This window comes from Syngnathus typhle, linkage group LG11 (assembly GCF_033458585.1).
Source record: "Syngnathus typhle isolate RoL2023-S1 ecotype Sweden linkage group LG11, RoL_Styp_1.0, whole genome shotgun sequence".
Classification (NCBI taxonomy): Eukaryota; Metazoa; Chordata; class Actinopteri; order Syngnathiformes; family Syngnathidae; genus Syngnathus; species Syngnathus typhle.
In genome coordinates this window covers 4,729,283-4,753,624 of record NC_083748.1, presented here as the reverse complement: position 1 = coordinate 4,753,624, position 24,342 = coordinate 4,729,283, and the positions used below count along the sequence as shown (strand labels likewise).

The window sequence follows — 24,342 nt, the reverse complement described above, 5'->3', positions numbered from 1 at the left end:
TTTATGTGTTTTGTGCTCTTTCTGAATTGCCACAAAATGGCTGCCGTCTAAATAGGACTTCTCAATCATGCATTTCAAACCAATTGAGAGGCAAGCTTCGCTTGTCACGGAGGAGGAGCTAAATAGCGTGATTGTATTGGGTTGTTTGTGGAAGTTAAGAGTTTTTGATGCATGTCCATGCTCTATTTTAAAAATCATTTAGAGCAACACAATTGTTTCAATTGCTCAAAACGTCTGATGAACTGCAAGACTTAATGTAGACTTGTGAGATTAATTAGCTGTCCAGCAACGCTTATTTCTTTTGTGCCGCGTTGTCCTCAGATAATGACTTTGTCTTGGATTTGGTTTGTGGCTCTGTTCTCTCAGTGAGAATCATTAATTGATAGAATGCATTATTCCGCTGTCATTTGCATTGGCGATCCCAGGTGATGCGTGTTTACGCCGTATCGGTCCGTTCTGTGTGGCCGAGTCGCAGAACACATGTTACGGGAGAAATACGATCACGCTAATTAGCTGCGAGGGTATTGCTTTGCGTGCGCGTAGAGGCCCTCGAGGACGGCTGACCTCTTGCAGCCCTTGCTGCCTCGACTGGCCCTTTCACATGATACCCACGGATAGCTAGAATCCATTATGCAGCATGCATAAGGGTCGCTCCAATTGAAATTCCAGTTTCACTCGAGTTCTTCAGCGACTGGTTATTTATTAATCTGCTTTCTCGCCGTAGTAAGTATTTTTTAATCCATGAATTTTCTATACCTCTTCTCATAAGCGTTGTGGTTAGCTACGTATAGGGATCATTCATTCCAGCTCTCATTTGGGAAGAAACGTGAAGGATCTTCCAGTAAAGCAAAACTCAGTATTCCGGTCATAATCTAATTAAATTAGTTTATTTATTGTCAGACAAATGAGGCATTAATCATTTTAGAAAAAAATAAATAATTTGGTGCCTTTTTTAACCTGCCATATTATATATACACACTATAGAACCAATTGTAAGTATGTATATATACATATGTAATCAACAAGCACTCGTTTTCATTTGTTTTCATTGTTAGGCTCTTAATTGTTGTTGTAGTTTTTTTTTTTATTTCACAGCAAAAAGGCTAATTACGATCAAATTAATCTTTCCATTGTGATACAAATTAAGGATAATCACATTTAAAGAGAATCCTGTCGCGTCATGCACCGCAAACGCAATGGCCTTGCGGGTTTGAAAATGCTATCACAGCTTTTCCACAATTCCATTTATTTAATGTTAATATTTTATCAAAGTGACCTTAATTAAGAAATCATTTTTCAAGTGACCCTTATACTAAAACTTGATTATAACAGGCTCCTCTTGATGCTCATTTACAAACTAAAAGTATTTTCTTCAAGTTTCCCCCCAATATTTTTTTTCTATTTTTGAATCCATCGCATATATTGATTGTATGTGGTTGACATGACAATGCGGAGGCGGGAAGCATGTTGTTGTATAGGTGAATACGAGGTGAAGAAGCTAGTGTTCCCCTCAGGCGAACAGCAGGTGAATAAGTCATGCTAGGGCCAGATGGGATGTCAGTGAATTTACAGCTCACTTTCACAGATATTCCGACAGGATTCTATAGATGCGACTCTTGGTTACTCACGGAACAGGAAAGGGAGCTTACCGCGTTTGCTGACGCTACACATTCAACTCTCGAAGGCTGCATCGCCTCGGTCTATCGGGTTGAATCTTTGATGAAGTGAGAACAAGTCTTGACTTGACCTAAAAATATGAATCAGCTACTGTTTTCCATGTGTGGTGTAAGTGAGATGTTCGAAAACAGCAGGAGTTAAAATCCACATACAGTACACTGTGCTAGAAAATGAAGACAATATAGTTTCTGATATTAATCTGGACGCTATAAACTTCTCATTATACCTTCAACCTGCCCTTTCTCCTCTGCTCCCTTTTATTTTTATCGGTCTTTTTTGCGCCTCTGCTCCCATTTCTATTTCCATTTGCTGGTCGGTCGCCTGTCCCAGCGGGCCGCTGCAAAGCGTAGCCTAAATATACCTGCTCTACATCTGTAACCTTTATCATTTCTCCTTCCTTTGCTCGCTGGTTAACAAGGCTAGAAAAGTAGCACGTCCTTTTAAAGGTTAAATCAGTTTTTTTTTTTAAAAGGTGATGAGGCAGTGTAGCAATGCGGGGGGGACACATGCTGGACCGAAGCCAATTGTGTTTGGCACAAACGCCTAAGGGTCATGACCTTGCGTTTCTTTCACCGGTGGTCGGCTACATCCTTTTTTCTTCCCGGGAGAAGGCTTTGGTGAAAACAGCCCACTTGGGTTCCTTATCGTCATATGATCCCTATGCCCCTGCGCACCCTGACACTATTGATCATGAGTGAATTATTATGTGGCAATTTGCATCCTTTTTTCATACAATCTGAAAACGAGGTTGAGGATGGATGGCAGAGAATGGAGACAAAAAGTATATAAATGAGGAAAAATCAGGTTTCATTAAAATAATCCGACAGTCAACTGTTAGGGCAAAATCTCCCAAATGCTTACAAAGTTTTTGTATGCATGTGACTCAAGATCTTTGCATTTATCAGTGTCAGAATGATCTAAATTTGGATCCGTTTGTCCTTTTTTAAGGTCAGTGTGACACGTTATTGAACTCATCAGCTCCAAACATCTATTTTGCTTCTGCACGTCCCGTTTCTTTTTGGGAAGCTGAAGATTATCGTAGCTGACTTTGTGGACAAAACGTTTGATTTAGTGGCGCCAGATCACCCACCATTTCTTCAAATCAAATCCCCAGCGTCTGATGGGTGCTAATTTTCAAACCTCGCCTTCTCGCTTCCCTGATGATCATACTAATCACACACCCCTCCCTCCAAATCCGTTCCTGTCTGATGAAGTCTATTTAATCTCCATCACACAAGGGATGTCTTGTACGGGAACAAGGACAGTGTTTCCTGTTCCTGTAGCCATTCAGAAGGTTACATTGTAGGTAAGAAAGAGTGGTAATAAAATTGGAGGCAGACAAAATGGAGAACGATGTATCCCAAAGGACAGATACGAAATGCGCTATAAAAACAGATACAATATAGCGTCATGCGGGTTAATGTGTGAATTAATAGTTGTAAATCAGCGTGCTAATATTTTATGAAGACTATCAAGATTGTGAACAAAGAGCCATGATGGTTGAACTCATTTAGTAGCAACTTGACAAGAGGCCGCCATTTTGTAGGATTTAAAAAAAATAAAATGGGTGAACTCAAAATGTCAAGGTAACAAACTTTGAAACAAAAAGATCAAGGAGATATTAGCAAATAATGACGGTTGACCCTAATTCAAAGACATGATCTTAATAGATCAATACATGATCTTGCCATCAGATTGCTGGAAGCTGTACACACAAAAAACACGGGTCTAAATTGAATCATAAGCGACTATCAATTTGAATGATTAAATTATGATGCCATCCCCATCTTCCTATCCAAGTGCTTCTTCCTCTACTATTCCATCGGACATTTCTATTCAGTTCATGTCCCGAAGAATACGCCACTTGGAAGATGGCGGTGTGACAAGTTGACAGACGTGATGCTGTTAGCTGCAAACGCACAGTCCCTCCCCGGCTATAACCGGGTCGTTTCTCTTGGCGTCAGCGCTTTTCCTGGGGTGACCTCTCGCTTTCTTATCCGAACACTCAGTCGGGTGGTAGCAGGACTCTCTCCATTTCAACACATGTTTTTAAGATGCAAAAACCTGGGAGCAAATCCAGCTCTGCTTTGCTTAATAAGGGCATAAAATTCTCTCATCTTGAGCCAGAAACCTTCCCCATGTTTATACATAGCAGGGGGGGGGGGGATTTTTTGCTTTGAGGCAGTGAAAATATCAGACTGTCATGCCTGTCAAGCAACATGACTAAAAAAAAAAAAAATTGCAAAGATGCTAAAATAGCCGTGGCTTTATCAGAACTGCCGGATTTGTGAAATCAGTTAATCACTGTTAAACTACTACTTCCTATTTCACTCAATACAGCACTGGCGTGGAAAACAGCATTTGTCCTCATTAGGCTTGCGAATAAAGTGCAGCCGACCCCTTAAATAACTTTTGGGCATTAGGCGCAAGACACTCTTGACTGCTCTCGCGGCTTCACTGTAACACCAAAAGATCAGAGCTTGAGCAAATGTCTTACCAGTGACGAATGTCTCACCTTGAAGAGCTTAACGTGGCTCCAGTTTCTCTTCTGACAGAAAAGACAAAAGAGTGTGGAATACTCACCTGTGTTATTTCAGGACTATTGACACAGATGAATCTATGCAACAGATGGATCATTTGTAATTGTTTTGGAAAGGACTTCAAGTACATTTCAATAAAGTACCATTTTCTTTATGGCTTTACTACTTATGAGCCTAATTAAAGAAATACTTCAAATAAAACAAGACAAAAAATACTTTTAAAAATATTGCTTTTCTCCATCAAAATACTTCAATAGCAAGAATTGTAGAACCCACACACTATTTCTTTTCTTTGTTGCTGTTGTACTGGACTAATGATGAGTTTGGCTTTTGGTTACCATGACGACTCCCAGTGTGTAGGAAAGACGATGAAAGAGTTGTCACCATCAATACATACAAAGAAATGCCAGCAGGTTGATACAATTTTAATAGCTGACAGTTGTCCTTTTTGCTTAACTGTTATGATTATTTCATGACTCTCTCGGCGACTTTGGATATAAAGGACTGTCCCCCCCTATTGTGTTGCGTGTGTATCTGATCCTGAGACTGAAACCAGAGATCTAGATGGGAGATACAGGAAGGTCACACACCCTTACTCCCGCTTTGTCAAGAGTACTCTCACTTTCCATTCCTCCCGAAGATTGTTGATTTATGTATGTACTGTGTGCACTTTCATTACAAATTTCCGTAGAAGACTACACACTGCAATATTGTCTTGTAATAGTATTCTCTATTTTAAATCTTAGACCACAATTTGTGGAAATGTGGTAAATCCGAAATCCGCATGAATCCTTATGTATGAATTTTGAAAGTGCTTTTGATTTTTGTTTCGTAATTGTTTTTCTTGCATAACGTCACACAATTCCATTTTCTTGCATTTCAAAAGAGAACAAAAAAAAAAATCTCAAGAATCATTGTCATGGTAACAAAAGGGTATGTGTGAGTGTGTGTATTTTGAGTCAGAAGACGGCTAACTTGATGTATGACTACTGTAATTTTCGGACTATAAATCGCGTTTTTTTTCCATAGTTTGGGTGGGGGGGCGACTTATACTCAGGAGCGACTTATATATGTTTTTTTTTCAAAAGTTTTAAAAAAATGTAAACAACCGCCTGACGCAGCGTCGCAACAACACGTGAGCAACAACAGGCTAAACGATAGGTATGCTAACGTGACATAAACACAAACTAAGAGCTGAGAACGGCCCTGACGTAAAATTCAGAGTTATTCAAAAAACTATTACATAAATAACACGTTAATAAAACCATCTGCGTCACTCCAATTCATTAAATCCATCAATAGTCCTTTGTCAACAATGCGTGCGCGCCGCTGACGGCTCTTGCACTTCAAAATATTCCACAGGCCCATATAACGATATATAAATTATATATCAAATAACTATTATATAAGCAATAATGTTATCAAACCATCTGTGCACTCTAAATCATTAAATCCATCAATCAAATTCCTCGTCCTTTGTCAACATCGCCGCGTGTGCGCCCTGACGTCAGCCTCGCCTTCTTCTTCTACTACTACTTTGGGATTTGGCTTCATAGAGATACATAGAAACACTAGATGATCGCTTTAGCTGGTTGACAACGTGCAGACCTGTCCACCATCTTGAGTGAGTCACGGGAAATGGGCATGCTGCCGTCAGCAGCGCGACGCTGACGCGACGCGACGTCAGGGCCGTTCTCAGCTCTTAGTTTGTGTTTATGTCACGTTAGCATAGCTATCGTTTAGCCTCTGTTTGCTCGTTCATGACTGTTCTTGGTGTTGGATTTTGTCGAATAAATTGCCCCCCAAAATGCGACTTATACTCCGGAGCGACTTATATATGTTTTCTTTTCGCTTTTTGGGGCATTTTATGGCTGGTGCGACTTTTAGTCCGAACATTACGGTACTTAATTTGTTCTTCTCACACACTTTGTTCCGTCTTTACAAAATTGCTCCTAACCTCGATGCCCAGATACATTGTGAAGTGAGATTAAAGTGTGTGCGTGTGCGTGTGTGTGTTTGTGTGTGCGTGTGTGTGTGTGTGTGTGAATGTGAAAGTGAAAGAGGGAGCTGTGAGCTGTGTTCTCTCACTCCACTCCGTTATCACTCGCATGAGTCAGACTCATAGAGCACAGTGCCTGACAGCTAAACTCACCCACTTGTACAGCTGCCCACACACACACGCACACGCACGCACACACATGCGCATACACACACACGTTCTATTTTCTTCATTTGATCTGGCTTGTTGCAAAGCTGTTTAAAAGTGCTCTGAACACTGCATTGTTCTCCTGGGCTATTAAAAATGTTGCCTGCTGTTTTTGTTTTTTTTCCGTAAAACCACAACTTCCAAATTTTGTTGCTGATAGTCCTGTAAAGAAAAAGGTCATAAATTGATCATTATATGGTGACCGGCAAAAGCAAAAAGTTGCTAACTTACCCTAATAAATAAAAATCTAAAAGTTGCTATCTTACCCTAAAGAGTAAAAAAAAAAAGGAAAACATTTACACATTTATTTCCCGAATAAAAAAAATGGTGCAGTCCTCAGCCGTGCGCCCTATAGAGTGACTTTCATCTGTTTGTTGTTTTCTCCCTATTTGTTTGCCTGCACAGTTACGTAGGCCTGTGAGATGTGACTGCTCAATGGTGTGTGTGTGCACAGCTCCGTGTAAGCTTTCATGTGAAGTGTTGCTACTCAAGTCATGACACATCACTTGGATCTGGCCTCATGCTGTGCACAACATGCCATCCATCCATCCATCCGTCCGTCCGTCCGTCCATACATCCATCCTTTCAATGATCGTTTGTGCATTTCCATGTGGCTGGACCTGCTGTGTAGGGTGTGGTCCGCTTCCTTCCTTCCTTCTGAATTTCATCTCTTTCATTTATGAATGTTGCATGCTGGTAGTGGACAGCCTGGCACCTCCCATATGTGTCTTTTTTCTGACCGGGAAGTCGACATACTCATCCCACTGTTGTCTTACAGCCAACTAATAATAATAATTTAGTACGCTCGAGTTAAAGTGCACTCAAACAAATAGAAAGATAACTTGGCATAGGAAACCAATGTCCGATTTACAGATTGTGCTAATTTCATTATTTAATTTTTTTTGTGGCTCAGGTGGCAAAGCAGGTTGTCCAGTCATCCAAAGATCAGTAGTTCAACTTTGACCTCTGACTATTGAAGTGTGTTTCAATGCTGTATATCCTCCCTAATACATCTTAGTGAGTAGCATACTTGCCATTTTCATGTCGGTCACTATCAAGGACACGGTGACACATTTCTCCATCTCGCAACAGCAGTGTGATAATTAGCCACCTTTTAGCCGTGCGCTCGCTGATGGCTTATTATTCACGATAGAGTCTCTCTCTCTCTCTCTCGCTCTCTCTCTCTCTCTCTCTCTCTCTCTCTCTCTCTCTCTCTCTCTCTCTCTCTCTCTCTCTCTCTCTCTCTCACTCTGTCACACAGTTTCTCCCTCTGAGTCACACTTGAAGCCTCTCTGCCATTTCTGCATTTTATTTCCAGCTCGCTTTTCAAAAGGCGACTGAAAATGTGCCACGGACGTATTGATTCACTTCACTTTTCTCACATCAATACGTTGATGATCATCACAGCGGCCTGTTGCCATGACGACTCGAAGGGGGAAAGATGCAAGATCGAATACACAGCCGATACATATCATGAGAATTAACTTGAATATAAACTATAAGCCCTTTGCTGCTCTGCAAGGACATTTAAAGGTCACTGCCTCTTTAAATCTGCCGGTCGTCTTTTCCTGTTTTCTACACGCGTGCTCCTGGACACGCCAACGAGGATGTACCGCACACATTTAATTTACGAGATTCAGAGTTGGTTGCGGGTACTTCCACACGAGTGGGACGCATAGTGTTTCCATAGAGATCTATTTTTAGCCCCTGTTAAAATATGCCAATATGTTCCTACTTGGACATAAAAAAAAAAAAAAATCCTTATGCAGTGAGTGAGCGAGCAAACGAGGCAAGATTTTTTTTTCTTGGTTTTCATGTCCCCGTCTCGTTTGTTTGGAAGCAGGATGTTAGGTAGGCGCCGTTTGTCACAGCAGATTTGAATCAGAGCCAGCAACATTTGACAGATCGGCAAATTAGCAGCCATGAACTGTTAGAGGCAGAACAGACAGCCGCCGTACTGTCTATCTGCCTTTAAACAGCTCTAATTTTGTCTGACAAGAAAACATTAAAGATGATTATAATCCACAATTTGAAACCAAAAGTCTTAATGAAAAGTCTCCAACCTCTTTCAGTCAAAATCCACAAAACGCTAAAAACTTCTCAGACATTTTAAAATGATATATTCTCATCACAATTTATGAAAATGAAATTTTTTTTCATGAAAAGTACAACCTCTTAATTTTAGCTAAGTTTTCTTTTAAATATGACTGATATGAGGCCCCCTTCAAAAAACTACTTGTCACATTTCTATTTCATCTTTCTTAAATTTCATAGTTTTGAGTATCAAGATACAAATAAAGCATGAATACATCTACACCTAAATATTTGTCTACTTCCGAGGTGTGACAGGAAAGTGATGAAACAGGTTTGACTCAGTAGGAGCTGGCTAATTGCTTATGGCACAGTGTTGCGCAAGGTCCAGCATCAATAGACGTGCATGTGTTATATCTGTCGTGTGGCACCCTTGCGGAAAACAATAAAAGGTGTGAAATTTAGCTTCATACTTTCTATTGGGGGGAAACTAACGTCACCCAGTGGACAAATACAAAAGAATATCATAAATTGTTACATTGGTTGATCTCACTTCTTTATAAGCTACGTATGTGGAATATAGTATCTTGTGTTTTGGTTCCCAGGCTTCGAAACATGACACACAATTCACCTTTATTCGCATCACAGGTGCTTCTGACTCACCCGTGCATCAGCCCACTATTTCTGTTCACTCCTCAATGTACACTTGATGACCAATTAGGTGGGCTGACAGTATTTATCTCACCCAACTAAATCTGCTGCGGAATGCTTCACTTGTGTAACAGATGATCTTCCTGGAAGGAATGAGTCGTTTGCACTGCGCTTGCAAAAAGTAAAAACAAACAAGAATAATGATCAAGCGACTTAGAAAATGGATGGATTTATTTGATTTATGCATTCCTTCCATCAATAAATCAAACCCCAAAAAGCTTCCATTACCTTCAAGCACATAATATGACATAAAAGAGTTGTGTCTCCATCAGCACTGAGGTTAAAAGTCCAATCTTAGATGTTGCACCGAGCCATGAAGTCCCATTACACCGCAGCCCAGACATTAACATGCATGCGGGGCATTCTATTTTTTGATGCTGCATCACCGCTAACCATGCTAATGATGGCTAACAGCAATCGATGCAGTTTCGTCGCTTTCAACTAGCTCCCTCGCTCGCGTGGAAATATGGACCACGCGCTGATTTGCATATTTATTGATTTTACATCTTTCCGCCGCGAAAGAATAAACCCTTTGATGCGGTGGGGAAATGTGTTTATTGACGACACGGCTGAAAGGACCTCAAAAGGTCATTAATTGTCCCACACGTGCACGCACGCACACGCCAAGCACGTGCTGGTGGTCACGACTCGTCGAGATGCACCAAAACATACACGTGTACGCACCATGTGTGATGTGAAACGTGCAACTGCTGCTACTGTCTGAGCTCAGCGACAGAGAATGCGACAGGTCCTCTCTCAGGGACAATTAAAAGGGAATGGATAATGATACTATTTATAGACGGATCTATTCGTAACAAGGGCATTCTCTTACGTAGGAGTGGGGAATGCTTCTCTCTGATCCCCACCGCCACCCCACCCGCCCTCTCCTCATATCTGTTTTGTATTTAATAGTTCATCCACCCCCTCTTGTCATCCACTGGTTGTTTTATGCAGATGCTATGCACACGTGACGCGTTATCAGGTACCATCCAGGGGCACTCCCGGGAGACCCTGGTGACGCACGACCGCGTGACATAACGGCGTGCTGATGTCTGCCCTTGTGTGAGGGTGCACAATGCTGCTGTGCAAACACACTTTGGAGCTACAATGAGAAGCGCGTTAATTCTATAGATAGCCAGCCACGTGGTGTGATTTGGATCCTTACCTCGTCTTTTCCACCCTTTCTTTCAATCACTGTAATGATGGTTAAAAAAAACACACACATGATGTATAGTTTTCAATATTTTAGGAAAACAAAAAAAACACATTTTTAAGATACACATTGGTATTTTTTTTTTATTGTAACACAAACTTAACCATTTGGATGAACAGGTACAGTTTTTCATTTTTTCAGTTTTTGTTTTCATGTTAAGGTATTCAGACCACAAGGATGGTAATATTAGTTTCCCATGCAATCACTCTGTCTTCATGGCTGTTACATTTAATTTCTATCACAGGACTCACGGGTGCGCAAGGTGACTTGGACAAGAGGAAAGAAGAGTTTGGGAAAAACCTGATACCTCCAAAGAAGCCAAAAACTTTCCTGCAGCTGGTATGGGAGGCCCTGCAGGACGTCACCCTCATCATCCTGGAGGTTGCCGCTCTCATCTCACTTGGCCTCTCCTTCTACCACCCACCTGGGGAGACCAGCGGAGAGTGTGAGTTCACTTATTTTATTTTATTTTATCAGCAAGTCACCTCTTCTGTGATGTCTTCCAATGTGGGAAAGGAGAGTCACAGCCATGGTCAGGTTTCACATTAGAAAGAGGCGGGGCGGCATTTCATCGGATTCCCCGCGCGTACTTGCTTGTGCACGGGCGTGTTAGCGAGAGGTTAATGAAGTGTCGCGCTGAGAAATAACCTTGGGCACCCACTGTCCATACATTAGCCCCCCGAGCCGTGAAACAGAAAATGAAGAGCCATAACGAGGCGCTGAGTCAGCGCCATCAGAGACCACAGCCCGCAGTGTTATGAGAGTAATGGCACACGCCCTACCTCACCAAAAGTGACCAGTCATCATTTTGAAGTGTGTAAAAATGTTAGAGAATGACCAGAGGGAACCAAAATGATGCAATTTATATTTTGTGTTTAGTATGCTTGTATTATCCATATAAATTCATTAGTTATTAAACACTTCACGGCATCAAAGTTGAAAGATTGCGTAAATGTATTGAGGTGCCAACTTTCTTTACTTCTCTTTTTTGTGACTGCTTGTTAAGGCAGCAAAGTTAGAAATGCACACTCGGCAAAAGGAGCTGACTTGTGCTGATCATTATGCTCAAAGCTTAGTCGTAAAAAAAATTGTCTCCTTTAACTTGTCGATGCATGTCGTGTGGAGATTGAATATTCGAAGCAAGATGCATACACGGCATGATGGTGATTTGCTTTGTAAAAGCGATTGATTTCATGCATCATTATTTTTTGATTATGTGATGTCAGTACAGTTGTAGATTTAAAAACGGGCTTTGCTTTGACAATTTTTCCTTGATATGTTCCTTTTATTATAATATTTCATTTTATTTCTGCAATGTGATATTCTATTTAGTTTGATATGTTTTAAGTTGGTATTTTATTTTTGTGTTTTATTTTGGAGTATAGATTTTAACTATTTTTTTTGCTCATTTTAATTTATTTCGATTCTATTATTTTACTTACCTTATGACATTAAATAATGCAGGTTCCAATCCAAGGATTAGTTCGGGACAGTAATCAGTGACAATAAATCACTGTGTAGTGAAAAGTAAACAATGAATAAAAGTGCCGTTTTCATGGTTGGGGCTTCAGCACCATGGACAGCAACCATGTTGCTTCAAGCTGTTGTGGCGCTCTTATTACACGTTGCTCATTCATTGATGGGCTAATGCATTTGTACACGCTAAGTTAAAGCAACAAAATTGCAAATTAATAGAAATAGGTTGTATTTAAACTTTTTACCAATACAATGTCCACCACATAGACGCCGGTGTGTTGTTTATTTGTATAAGTGGATGACTACCCGAAGCAACATGTCCATCCAACACATTAAATCACATATAAACCCGTCTCAATCGGACAGCTTGCGGCTCGATGTCGGGCGGCGTGGAGGACGAGGGCGAGGCGGAGGCGGGCTGGATCGAGGGCGCCGCCATTCTCTTGTCGGTGGTTTGCGTGGTGCTGGTGACCGCCTTCAACGACTGGTCCAAGGAGAAGCAGTTTCGCGGGCTGCAAAGCCGCATCGAGCAGGAGCAGAAGTTCCAGGTCGTCCGCGGAAGCCAAGTCATCCAGCTGCCCGTATCGGACATACTGGTGGGCGACATCGCACAAATTAAATATGGTATGTATCTTACTGCATTATTTTTCTTTGCCCTTGAATGCTTCCTCCAAATTCCTCCCTCCAAATATTTACTATTATTGCGAGTAAAAAAGAAAAGACCTTTTATTGATTTGAGCAATGAAAGTGATACGATGAGTGCGAGTGTTATGCCGAGCTCGTGTGGTTTTGTTCTCAGGTGATTTGCTCCCTGCCGACGGAGTGTTGATCCAAGGCAACGACCTGAAGATTGACGAGTCGTCGCTGACCGGAGAGTCTGATCATGTGAAAAAGGCCGCAGATAAAGACCCCATGTTGTTGTCTGGTATGTCAAAGAGCTGGCAAATCGAATCCAATTTTTACATACCAATGTTCAAATGTCAGTGTTTCCTCAAAAAAAAAAGAGAAAAGCCAACTAGAATGTTTCCGTGTTATTTGAGGTTAATCCAAAGTACATTAGTAGTTGCACTAAATCTTTCTTTTTGTATCTTGCATTCCCTCCAAACACATTTTATGTGCTATCTTGGCATGAAATCAAACAAAGGAAAAATAGTTGTTCATTATAATTTCAAGGCTGACACTCTTCCCCTTTACGTGATGTTAACTTATCTCCCGGGCATTTTAAAGGTTTGCTGCATCAGATAAATCACAGTCTGTAGCTTTAGGAGTTTCACAATATCTCTGATTAAATTAAAAAAAGGTGGCTTAATCCCCCACTCCTCCGTGGATAATTAGCTGTGCCGTTTTGCCGCCTTCATTAATTAGCCTCAAATTCACCCAAATTCTTCCAAAGGTTAATCAGGGCCGTGTTGTGTGCGTGCTCTTACAGTTTTTGACCAATTATCATAATTGTCACCTATATTACAACTGTAGCTCTATAGATAAATGTAAAGCCAGTGTAATCTGACAATAGGAATTGAATATGGTTTATCATATTACTATTATAAATAACTGGCCATTTTATTACTTTTTTTACCTTTGTTTGCTGATTGGCTGTTTAATGACCAACATACTTCTTATAGTGAGGCATCCATTTTGACTTACATTTATATGTTACTAAATATTTTTCCCGACTGCAGGATACAAATTATAATAACAACAGCAATTTTAAAACATACTTTTGCAAACAGGGCAAAAAAAAAAAAAATCTTACTTCCAGGGACCCATGTGATGGAAGGCTCGGGGCGCATGCTGGTGACCGCGGTGGGCGTTAACTCTCAGACTGGAATTATCTTCACCCTGCTCGGCGCTGGCGTGGAGGAAGAGGAGAAGAAAGAAAAGAAAGGCAAGCTATTCATACTATTGTTATTTGACTAGAATTAATAAACATGACTTGTTTGTTTTCCATGGGTTAATATTCTCCCACACAAAAAAAACATTTGTGTCCACAAAATCGTATGCTTGGCTGGTGAGGTGCACCTCACCTCACCTCACCTCAGGAAATGTCTTGTCTTTTACTTTGTCTCATTGTTGCACATTTACCTTGAAGGAGACGCAGTGGAAGACGGACACCAGAACACAGGTAGAGAGCATCCTCTTTGTTTCAACACTGTGGCTGCCACTTTCGATTCCTTTGACCTTTACTCTAATAATCAGCTGCAAGTTACTTCAATATTTGTCCTCAATAAGAAAAAAAATTCTTATGCGGAGTCTTTATAATTAGTTCAAAGTCATTTAAACTATGAAGCATCCAAAGTTAGTTCATCAGTTAGTGAGTTAGCGACTCAATTGGTTAGTCAATCAGTGACTGCATTTTTCAGTTTGTTAGTAAGCCGGCCAATCAGGTGACAGTCATATACAATCGGTATATCAGTTAGTTGGTCAGTTAGTCAACTAATCAGTTCGTCCCTTAATTACCTTATTGATTGGCTAGTCAGTCAGCCAGTTAGTTACTTGGATAGCCTGTCACTCACTGAATAACTTTGTTGGTCAGTTGCTCAATCAAGTGAATGAGTCACTTACGTAAGTTACTCGGGAAGTCAGTCGGTCATTTAGTCAGTTAGTTGCTTCAGTGCAAGTTAGTGTGTGGGTTAATCAGACAGTTATTTATTTAGTTGCTCAGACAGTGATTAGTCTGTAAGTCAGTTAGTTACTTAAGCATTTCTCCATTTGGGTCGTAGGTTAGTCATCTATTCCATTCAATAGTTGTTTAAGTCTTGGACCGAGCTTAACATTTCTATAAATAAAATAAAAAATAAAATTATAAAGGAATCGGTTGTCAATAAACATTGCATTCATCCCTTTCAATTGACATTTTTTCAAGAGCACCTATTGTATATATATATATATTTTCACATTTAAGTTAAAAGCACGGCACTTTTATCCTCCATTTTCTCATATAGAATATATTTTACCTTCAAACTTTTAGGACAATTAGTAAAGATTTTTGAAACCCTCCTGGAAAAATCGCTGAGTGCTGCATTGCAATTACTTCCTAATTGGATCATAAAGGAAATAGGAAGTGACCACAACTAATGACAAAATAAACTTGTTATTGTGAGCAGTAAAGTCATTCACGTGGAAAAAATCTCCTTGAGGCGTCACTATAAGCTCATTTTCTTTTACTTTCCAAAGTTTACATGGCAGCTGCCCAACAAATAAAATGCCTGTGAGATCTATTGCGCAATATTTTTCCTTTCACAGTAAGTTGAGCAATGCCGATTCCTTTCCATAAATATGTTTAGACATATTTTGCGCCTGTCCAATGTTACACTTTCAATGATATGTTACGAATGATAAACACACCACATGTTAAATTAGCATGACAGACTAAATAGAGATATTGAAAATGTTGACTGTCTTATAACCATGTTGTTTCTGTTCACTGTTTGTTCTGATGCGTGTGTCCATTTGTGTTGGGCTTCCATTGTTACTGGCTAGACTGCTCGCATCCCCCCATCCACCCCATTGCCACTATTGCCACGGATGGGGCGGCGGGCTTTAACGCCCCAGGCAGTGCCAACCTTATTAATGGTAGGTTGACAAAACCTCTGATTCTCTTTCTGTCGTTATCTTTGCCTCCATCCACCGCCTCGTACTCGCTGCTTGGCTTTTTTAATTGCTACCATTTTTTTTACCCCCCACAGTCCGGCCTTGTACTGTCATTTAGTGTCAACATTGATGATTCGGATTTTGTTCATTGTCGTTCGTCTCCTAAAAAGAATTTGGTGGTGGTTGGGTTGCTTAGAGATTAACACTGATGAGTTTGGTCACTGGGATGAAATGTTGGTGTTCAAATCTCAGTCAGGGTTCCTCGGCAAGCCTTTAAAATGCAATTTTCCAATTTCCAACCAGTGCTGCCTCCAATCCTGAATAAAAATGAAATGGATGAGGAAAACCATCAGATATAAAAATGGTGCCATTAAAAGCCTGCTTGAATTTTCATTAAATTATGCTTCCTTTTTTAAAAGTTACTATTGAATATTTATTATTATTGAAGAGAGAGCAATTGTACTAAAATTATATTATTATATGAAAAGAAATACAATTTTAGTCTCAGCATCAAATGAGGATCTGGCTGCTCGAATTTTCATTAAATTATGCTTCCTTTTTTCAAAGTTACTATTAAATATTTATTGTAATTGAAGAGTGCAATTACACTGAAATTATAGTATTATCTTATCTTAGCATATTCCTTCATATAAAAAGAAGTAAAATGTTAGTCTCAGCATCAAATGAGGATCTGCCTGACAAAAATCATACAAGAGCTGTCGTTTTTATTTACTTTAGTGCAAATCCCTCTCTTTGAGGTTTTTGCTGGTACATGATGAAATAAAAGATGAACTCCTTTCACGGTGGCACCGCGGCGTCTCCAAGGAGACGGGCGCAAACGCGGAGCCTGTGCTCGACACAGCTGGGCGGTTATTTGTACTGTGACGGCGACCTTGCAGCGTCCCGGGATGCAGCCGTTTGTCATCCTCGCTGCAACTCTGGCGTCTACTGTGCAAATCAAAGACTTTGCAGCCGTGTCTGGTGATATTTAAAAAAAATCTGTCTTCATTTTTTTGACAATTAGTGCTCATCACTGTAATTCGAGCACAGGGTAGATAAATAACATCTACGATGCAGTGCTCAAGCGCTAACGTTACAGACAACCGGCAAACATAAGCAAGACATATTTTTAAATTAAACTTCTTTCGTTGAGCAAACAACAATCCACTGACAAATTAAATTCTCTGTCGGCAAACTTAAGTTTTGATTTCTTTTTCCCCTTCTTATGTAACGTCACTGTGTGGGAGGCTTTTTTTTTCTTTCAGGCTCTCTCTACCCTACCTACCTCCCTCCCTCCCTTCTTCGCATATTCATTCTGCTTGACTTTGAGTCTGTGATGCTGCATGCATAAACACTCTTGTCTCCATTGTGCGCTGTCGAAACAATCTTGTGTTCAATGTAAAATGCTACACGATATGTTTTAGCCTGTTTAGTTTGTCAGATGAACAAGTGTTAGTAAGAACCATCCAGAACCTTTCAACTGATGGTGGTCACACACACGGATATGGGATGGCTTTCCACTAATCCAATTGTAAGAACAGAACTTTTTTTTTTTAAATTAGAACGATTAAATTGTTTAAGGGAAAATTATACAGAGCTGCAGCAGTCAGACACTTTTTTGCTAGTCACACAGTGCTATTGGATGACCTTCCCTGCATTTCAACCCGGCCAATTTAGTTGTGTTGGACACTCGAGAACAAACGGCGAGTTGATCCAATGAGTGAAAAACCTTTGGTGCTGCAAACACAGCCTGAACTTCAATTTATTTATTTTTTTTAGCGAGATTTTTTTTTTTTTTTAAATCGTGCAATCCAGCCCAGTCACATATCACTTTCTATGTTGCAAAGATGTATTAAAAGTCATTTTCTTGTTTCCCTGTATTTGTTTTATCTGTTTTCATTTTTTTGCTGGGTGGGGTTTCCCCTCACTGTTTTTTATTTTGTCCATGTGATGATTCTGTTGACATGTCTGCCTTGGTTATCTTTGTTGTTACTGTCTTGTATGTGTCCATCGTAGGTAAAATGCAAGATGGCAATATGGAGAGCAACCAGATTAAAGGTAACCAGACCACATCTCTCCCTTTGTACTTCCCCCACTCCTACTCCTACTCCTCTCCTCCCACTCTCCGGTGTGCAGTATAAGCTGTGGGTCAAATGCAGGTTACATTCGTCTCCACGAGGAATGCGCACTTCTAATGCAGAAAAGGATCCTGTGGAATTACCTCACCTAGACAATTAAAAGAGTTGGGCCGTATCAGAGCCCATGTTTGTCCTTTGTTTAACCTGGAGTCTTATTAGGTTAGCATACAAACTCCCTCCCTCCCTCCTTCCACTTCCTTTCCCACCGCTGCGTCTGCCACTGCTGTTTTGTCTTGTTGTTGTTCTTGTTGTGCTTCTTGTTGTTGACATGTTGTGGTAACGACAGCAGCCTGGGTAATGTGATCAGGTCATCCAGGTAATTGAAAACGTTCAGAATCCTGATAATGTGCTCCAGTTGCACATTATGCCTTTTTTCCCCACTGTTCATTTGTTGTTCATTCATTGCAAATAGTTTTAGCATTACATACTTAAAGAGGCTCAGAAAACACATATGCCCTTTAAATGAGCACGCAAAGATGACATACAGTGGTCCTGCCTCATGGATTTCGGTATTGGGGACTCAGTGCTGGTGGCCTGCAACTGCGGTCTCTGATCTTACCCTGGTGTGGACGGCTCTGTGAGATAAAGTTTCTTCACAAAATGTTCCATACCTAGCCTCAGGTGCTTAGGTCATCCGTTGCTCTTGTATTTTTTATTCTTTGTATCCTTGTGGGTGGGAGATGAGGGTTTTATTATTGAAGCACTGAGTTGGGTGGTTCTCAGAAAGTATGGTCCAATGTTGACACTTTATGAATTTGTTATTTTTTTAACAAGGCTAAATCTAGGCTCTCTCTCTTTATATGGTTGACTTTGATCAATGATACTTGAGACTCCCATGTAATAGTTAATCTCTCATTTAGTCGTTTACACTTTAGACTTTCATTTGACAATTGAGGCTTTTTGATGCTTTATGCATGTAGCATAGTTGAATGTCTGCTGTCATGATGTAATTGATGCTACTTTTTGTTTGCGTCTCTAGGCTCTCATGATGCAATTAATACTTTCAGCTCTCATGCTGCCGTTGACTATGTAGGTTCTCTATTGTAGTTGACACTATAAGATCATTATAGTTTTATTTATGTAAATATATATACTTTTTTCGAATCTGTTTCGTATTGGAAGAAACTGCTATTAAAAACCTAGTCAGTGGTCTTTTTGCATTTGTATGGAATTTCAAATCCAATCCTGGACCTTATTCAACTATATTTTTATGTGTTGGTCTACGTGGTGGCATTGATCATGTTCTTTTGAAAGGAAGCTGCACACTAATTACCCCCTGTTTTGATTTCTCCTTGGTAAACCCTTCTTCTGAACTTTTATTCCGTGCCCTATACCCACCATTCCTGACGCTGCTTCTCGCTGTGGCTTTGTGCTCTTTGCAGTCAAGAAGCAGGATGGCGCGGCGGCTATGGAGATGCAGCCTCTTAAAAGCGCAGAGGGGGGCGAGGAGGAGAAGGAGCGGAAAAAGGTGTCCATTCCTAAGAAGGAGAAGTCAGTGCTGCAAGGGAAGCTCACCAAGCTGGCTGTACAGATTGGCAAAGCAGGTAAAGTCTAACAATTCAGAATCACAATCAAAGAATCAAGTTGGAAATTAGGATTTTTTTTTTCTAATCTTTTACTATCACTTTTTTGTGCCTTTTTAAAAATCAATGTATTGATAAATTATAGCATCATACACACAATTTAATTTTGGTTCTATTTGTTTTTTTTCAAAATTAATTCAGTAAAAAAATATTTTTATTCATTTATTCAATTAATATATTTAGGAATTTATAAATATTTTCCTGTCGTTTTAGTCACTCATGTAATTCGTTTATATTTACTAAAATGACCTCATGCCATGTTTAGGGGTCACAGCGCCACTTTTTTCTTTGGCACACACTTGACAACCTGCTAACAGGTTTTCTCATTGAGTTTTCAAAAATACTCTTGTGCATGTGGACCTGCATGATCCAAGTTTGGGTGTGAAGGAGTGTGTGTGTGTGTGTGCGTGCGTGTATTGGCAGGCACTTTTAGCACAATCAACATGCCCACATCGTGGGTGTTCTCTCTGCTGCAATGGCATGTAACACATATGCATTTATTTTAGCTAAGCAGTAAAAGTATTTTGAAAGCACTATTTTTGTAAACAACCTCATCCGAAAATTCCTCAAAGAAAATCCTTGTTGTCATAGCGACACCGTTACATCAGCCGGTCGGCGTGAGTGACGGAATGAGGACGTGGTGTCAGAACAATGCAATGCTGGGGATGGATGGATTAGCATATACTTGGATCATCAGGTGCTCTCGACGCAGACTGTGTGGACTTTGTTCACTGCAGGAGCTTGTGATTGCCTTTATGCTTTATGTTACTATCGCGTCGCCGTGCACTCTGTCTGACACCCCAGCTAAGCACCATTTAAAGCTTTGCGAGGTGACTTAGGGTTCAACGGCGGGCGGAAAAAAATACTTTCTAGCAGGACATAAAGTGTCGCATAGCTGCAATTAATTCTGGTAAACACCATTAATGTTGGTCATATCTTGCCGGACAAGCAGCAATTGCATCGAGTAGATGGATGTAATGCGGTACACAAAGTCTTCCCACAAAAAAGACAAGCTGTTGTAGCCACAAACAATTCCCAAGAACTGGGCACGATAGCACAAATTGCAACAATAACATATATATCATGAATATGCATTATAATACACCTGATTGTGCAGCGTCAATTCTTTTTTTTTATTTCCTCAAACAAGCTGCTTGCTTGTTCGATAGGGGGAGAAAAACATTGATTCCCACCAAAGGGAATCGCTCACATTTGTCGACTGAGTTACAAAGACTGATTAAAGCGCTTCTAGTAGTTGACCTTCCGAATGGGCGACTAAGCAAGATTAGGTTTGAATGATTACGCTTTATATTTACTTGCTGCCTGGAGGTGCCATGATTAATGTCTATAAATCCAGATACTGCTGTAGATATTACGTTTTAGTACAACCTGTTTTCCATTGAAATTGCTGTGTGCAGATAATATTTCTATTTATTTAGAAAAAAAAAGATCATCAAATTATCTGCTCTGTATATTTGGGCATTCAAAGTAGGATTTTTAAATTCGGGTTTCAAGACAGCGTTTCAACGACAGTGGGTTGTGGTATATTTTCCCAGGTTTGCTCATGTCGGCCATCACAGTCATCATCCTGGTGTTGTACTTCGCCATCGACGCCTTTGTCATCCAGAAGCGTCCTTGGCTGCCCGAATGCACGCCCATCTACATCCAGTACTTCGTCAAGTTCTTCATCATCGGCGTGACCGTGCTGGTGGTCGCCGTGCCCGAAGGTTTGCCACTGGCCGTCACCATCTCTCTGGCCTACTCCGTTAAGGTGATGACCGGCACTACCGCACCTTTTCAATAATTTGCCTTTGTATGACAGTTTTTGTTTCGATTAACAGAAAATGATGAAGGACAACAACCTCGTGCGTCATCTGGACGCGTGCGAGACGATGGGCAACGCCACCGCCATCTGCTCCGACAAGACGGGCACGCTCACCACCAACCGTATGACGGCGGTGCAGTGTTACATCGGCGACGTGCACTACAAGGAGATCCCCGAGCCGGGGGTCCTGCCTCCCAAATCGCTGGACCTGCTTGTCAATTCCATCTCCATCAACAGCGCCTACACCACCAAAATTCTCGTAAGTTAAGCATTTTAGTTTCTCAACCATATATTAATGCTATAGAAGGAAATTATATATATATATATATATATATATATATATATATATATATATATATATATATATATATATATATATACGTAATTGATTGGTAATGTCATTTAGTTGTTTTTACAATAGACTCCTGATGTTTGATGTGGACTTTTTTTCTAAGAAGACTTGACCAAATGATTATTTTTGCAATGCACACTGTCCGTCTTTCCTCTTCATCATCTGATGGAAGAGAAAAACTTTCATGCCGCGCTTCCACCGACACCTTGGAGATATGAAGGCAGTCAAGCAGTCAGTGTCCTTGGCTGCCTTTTTACATGCAGTAGGCATCGCTCAAACTTGTCACCTTGAGAGCCCTTGTGTCATTTTACTCTAATCTGATATTCAAAACGTAGCAGACTGAAGTTGTATCCAATCCGTCCGAGTGCAGCAGATGGCAGATTGGTGCTGTGGAGAACTTGAGAGATGCAAAATCGGCATTAAAAAGAAAAAAACATCTTCGGTTTATCCACTTATCCTGCACGTCATGCTGTCCCTTCAAAATGCTTCCCATGTGCTCCAAAACTGGTGGGACTGAAAAAGCGACTAGCTGACCATGCTAAATGCACGCAATTGCCATAATCAGAAATAGTAAAGAAAAAAATCTACAAAACATTTCTTTTCCTCAGCCTACATGCATGTGTGTGAACAAAAAGATGCTGTAAAACACTTTGAGCACATCCGATAAAAAAAAATAAGGAAAAAGAAATCTCCACCTATTTAACCATTCACGAGCACAGGCGTGATCATCCATCCATGCAAGCCTGCCTTAACACACATACATGCATAAATATGGATGCATTCTTTCTTTAGTAGCTTTTGAATGAAGACAAAAAGCAAAGCATGCAATTAAGGAAGGAAGTTCATCCTGGGAGCTGAATAAGGAGACATTTCAGAGCAATATTTAGCTCTTGACGCCCCCACCGCTCCCTCAGCGCGCCGCCAGCCCTGCAGTATGTTAGCCGCTGTGTTCTTATATAAGAGGCCAATCCACTGAGATGCCAAGATGGCTCTGGAAGTCTTTGATGGCCATTGCACACAGCGGCGGCAGCACAAAGGAAAAGAATGCAGCACAGAATTTTCATATCCTTACCGCTGCTATGTCTTCATAATCCAGCCACTATGATGCCTCAGGTTCCAGAGATGAATGAATGAATAGAGATGCATCTTCTGTAGCAAGGGGTTAGCACACACTCAATACATTATTTACACACACACTGTACAACAATGAAGTGTGTGGAAAGGTTGTGGCCAAAACACACCTACACAAACATTGACACAATGGCCCAAAGATTTTGAATACTAAGATAATTGCAATTTTTTTGCCTCTCTCAATATTATTTTCCAAGGTTATGTTCCCATGTATTTTTTTTTTAACAAACTCAAGCAATAATCTATTTTTATTACAATCAAAACACATCAGATTTATTATACATAAATATTTGGGTCTTATAGTTGAGTCTTATTCAGTGCGCTGTGATTGGCTATTGAGGTCAGACTAGTCCCTGCCTGTTACCCAAAGTCAGTTGGGAATGCTTCAGCTCAGCCACACCCCAAAAGTGAAGATAAGACGATTTACTGCTCTGTATTCAATATAAAATCCAACTTTTTTTTCTTTTTCCTCCCAACCAGCATGTGCTCTGAGAAAAATTACCACTGATGGTGATAAATGGCATAACAGAACAACAGAAAAAGAAGCCACAATGTGTTTTCTATTATGAAGCATTGCTCATTTTGGCTCAGCACGGAGGTTCATTTAGGCTCCATTTGTCATCTGGAGTGTCTCGTAAATGAAAGCCACCCTCGCATAATAATTAACATAGTTTGCTCATCATTCCTTCTTTTAAGAATCTGCAGTCCTCCTTCCCATCAGAGTTGACGGCGCGTCATCGTTATATTGAGACTTTTATGAGAGCTTAACAGCATCTCCGTTTTTTTTTTTTTTTATTCCACGCTTACACTGATCGTTTTTCTGGGCTGACCGGTGCCACTGGTGATAGAATTTTTAATATGCGCGATTATGATATGGAAGCCCACGCCAGTATTACTTATCCACGGTTTGTTTGGCGATAATCAGTCGAGCCTAAAGGAAAAGTAAACAGACCTCTTTCATGAAATCGGGCCAGTCCAGATATTCTTCAGTAGAATGGCAAGAGATATTCTCATGATTGGCCCGCAGGGACCAAACCGCCTCTTCACAGTGAAAGTGATATTTATATAGTTGTCTTTTTGCTCTTTTTACGCACAATCTGATTCCACTTATATTTTACAAGTATCTCTCGAGAGGTTATTTTTGACTGCACTAAAGGGAAATGTTTGGACACAGAGCACGTTAAGAATACAGTGATGTGTTTTTTGTGACAGGGTTTTATTGTTTAACCGTTAAGAGATCCTAATGACATTTGTGCCACTCTTTTTTCTTTGCTTCAAGGCCACATAGTCTGTGTTGAATAATTGTTGTTTTTTTACCGACTGTATTTTCCAACATATGTAGTATCCATCATTATTTAAATAGCACAGAAGAAAATGGAAAATAACTCAGAATGCACAGAAAAAAATACTGTTAACCTATAAAATGTATTTACAATTTTTGTGTGATTTTTAAAATACATATTCTTTTTTTGTTGAATTAATATTTTTAGTTTTTTTTACTGTAGGCATTTTAAAAGGTTTAGTTTATTTTAAATATTTTTATGTGTTGTTAGATACTAATTCTAATTCAATTTAATTCCAAATCAGTTGTACTTACGTTTTTAACGCACGACTTATTTTTTATTTGTTTTGTTTGCATTTTAGATTTTTTCAAAGCGTTTTACACTATATATTTTATTTTTATAGGACCCATTTACCTTGCCCTGATAAAGTAGTGTCTCAAATGAGAAGGACATAGTGGGAAGAGAGAGCAGGAAATGAAGAACTAGAGCAAAGAGAGGCAGACAAGATGGTGACATGATACTGTTCGAGCGGAGGAGGATTTGTAAGACTGCACTCGAGTGACAAGTGTCTTCATCGTGGACCGC

At 40.2% G+C, this 24,342-nt stretch overlaps 1 protein-coding gene across 1 annotated transcript in view; it reads left to right on the top strand.

Annotated features, from left to right (window-relative positions):
- The window catches only part of atp2b2 (ATPase plasma membrane Ca2+ transporting 2), a 41,215-nt gene that overhangs the window by 2,069 nt on the left and 14,804 nt on the right, over nucleotides 1-24,342 (top strand). Inside the window, exons 3-12 of the mRNA XM_061291530.1 lie at nucleotides 10,539-10,558; nucleotides 10,623-10,823; nucleotides 12,221-12,478; nucleotides 12,654-12,779; nucleotides 13,614-13,739; nucleotides 15,335-15,427; nucleotides 17,462-17,503; nucleotides 18,966-19,127; nucleotides 20,723-20,937; nucleotides 21,008-21,250. Of these exons, the coding sequence (XP_061147514.1) occupies nucleotides 10,539-10,558; nucleotides 10,623-10,823; nucleotides 12,221-12,478; nucleotides 12,654-12,779; nucleotides 13,614-13,739; nucleotides 15,335-15,427; nucleotides 17,462-17,503; nucleotides 18,966-19,127; nucleotides 20,723-20,937; nucleotides 21,008-21,250 (1,486 nt within the window). The remainder of the gene's footprint in view (nucleotides 1-10,538; nucleotides 10,559-10,622; nucleotides 10,824-12,220; nucleotides 12,479-12,653; nucleotides 12,780-13,613; nucleotides 13,740-15,334; nucleotides 15,428-17,461; nucleotides 17,504-18,965; nucleotides 19,128-20,722; nucleotides 20,938-21,007; nucleotides 21,251-24,342) is intronic.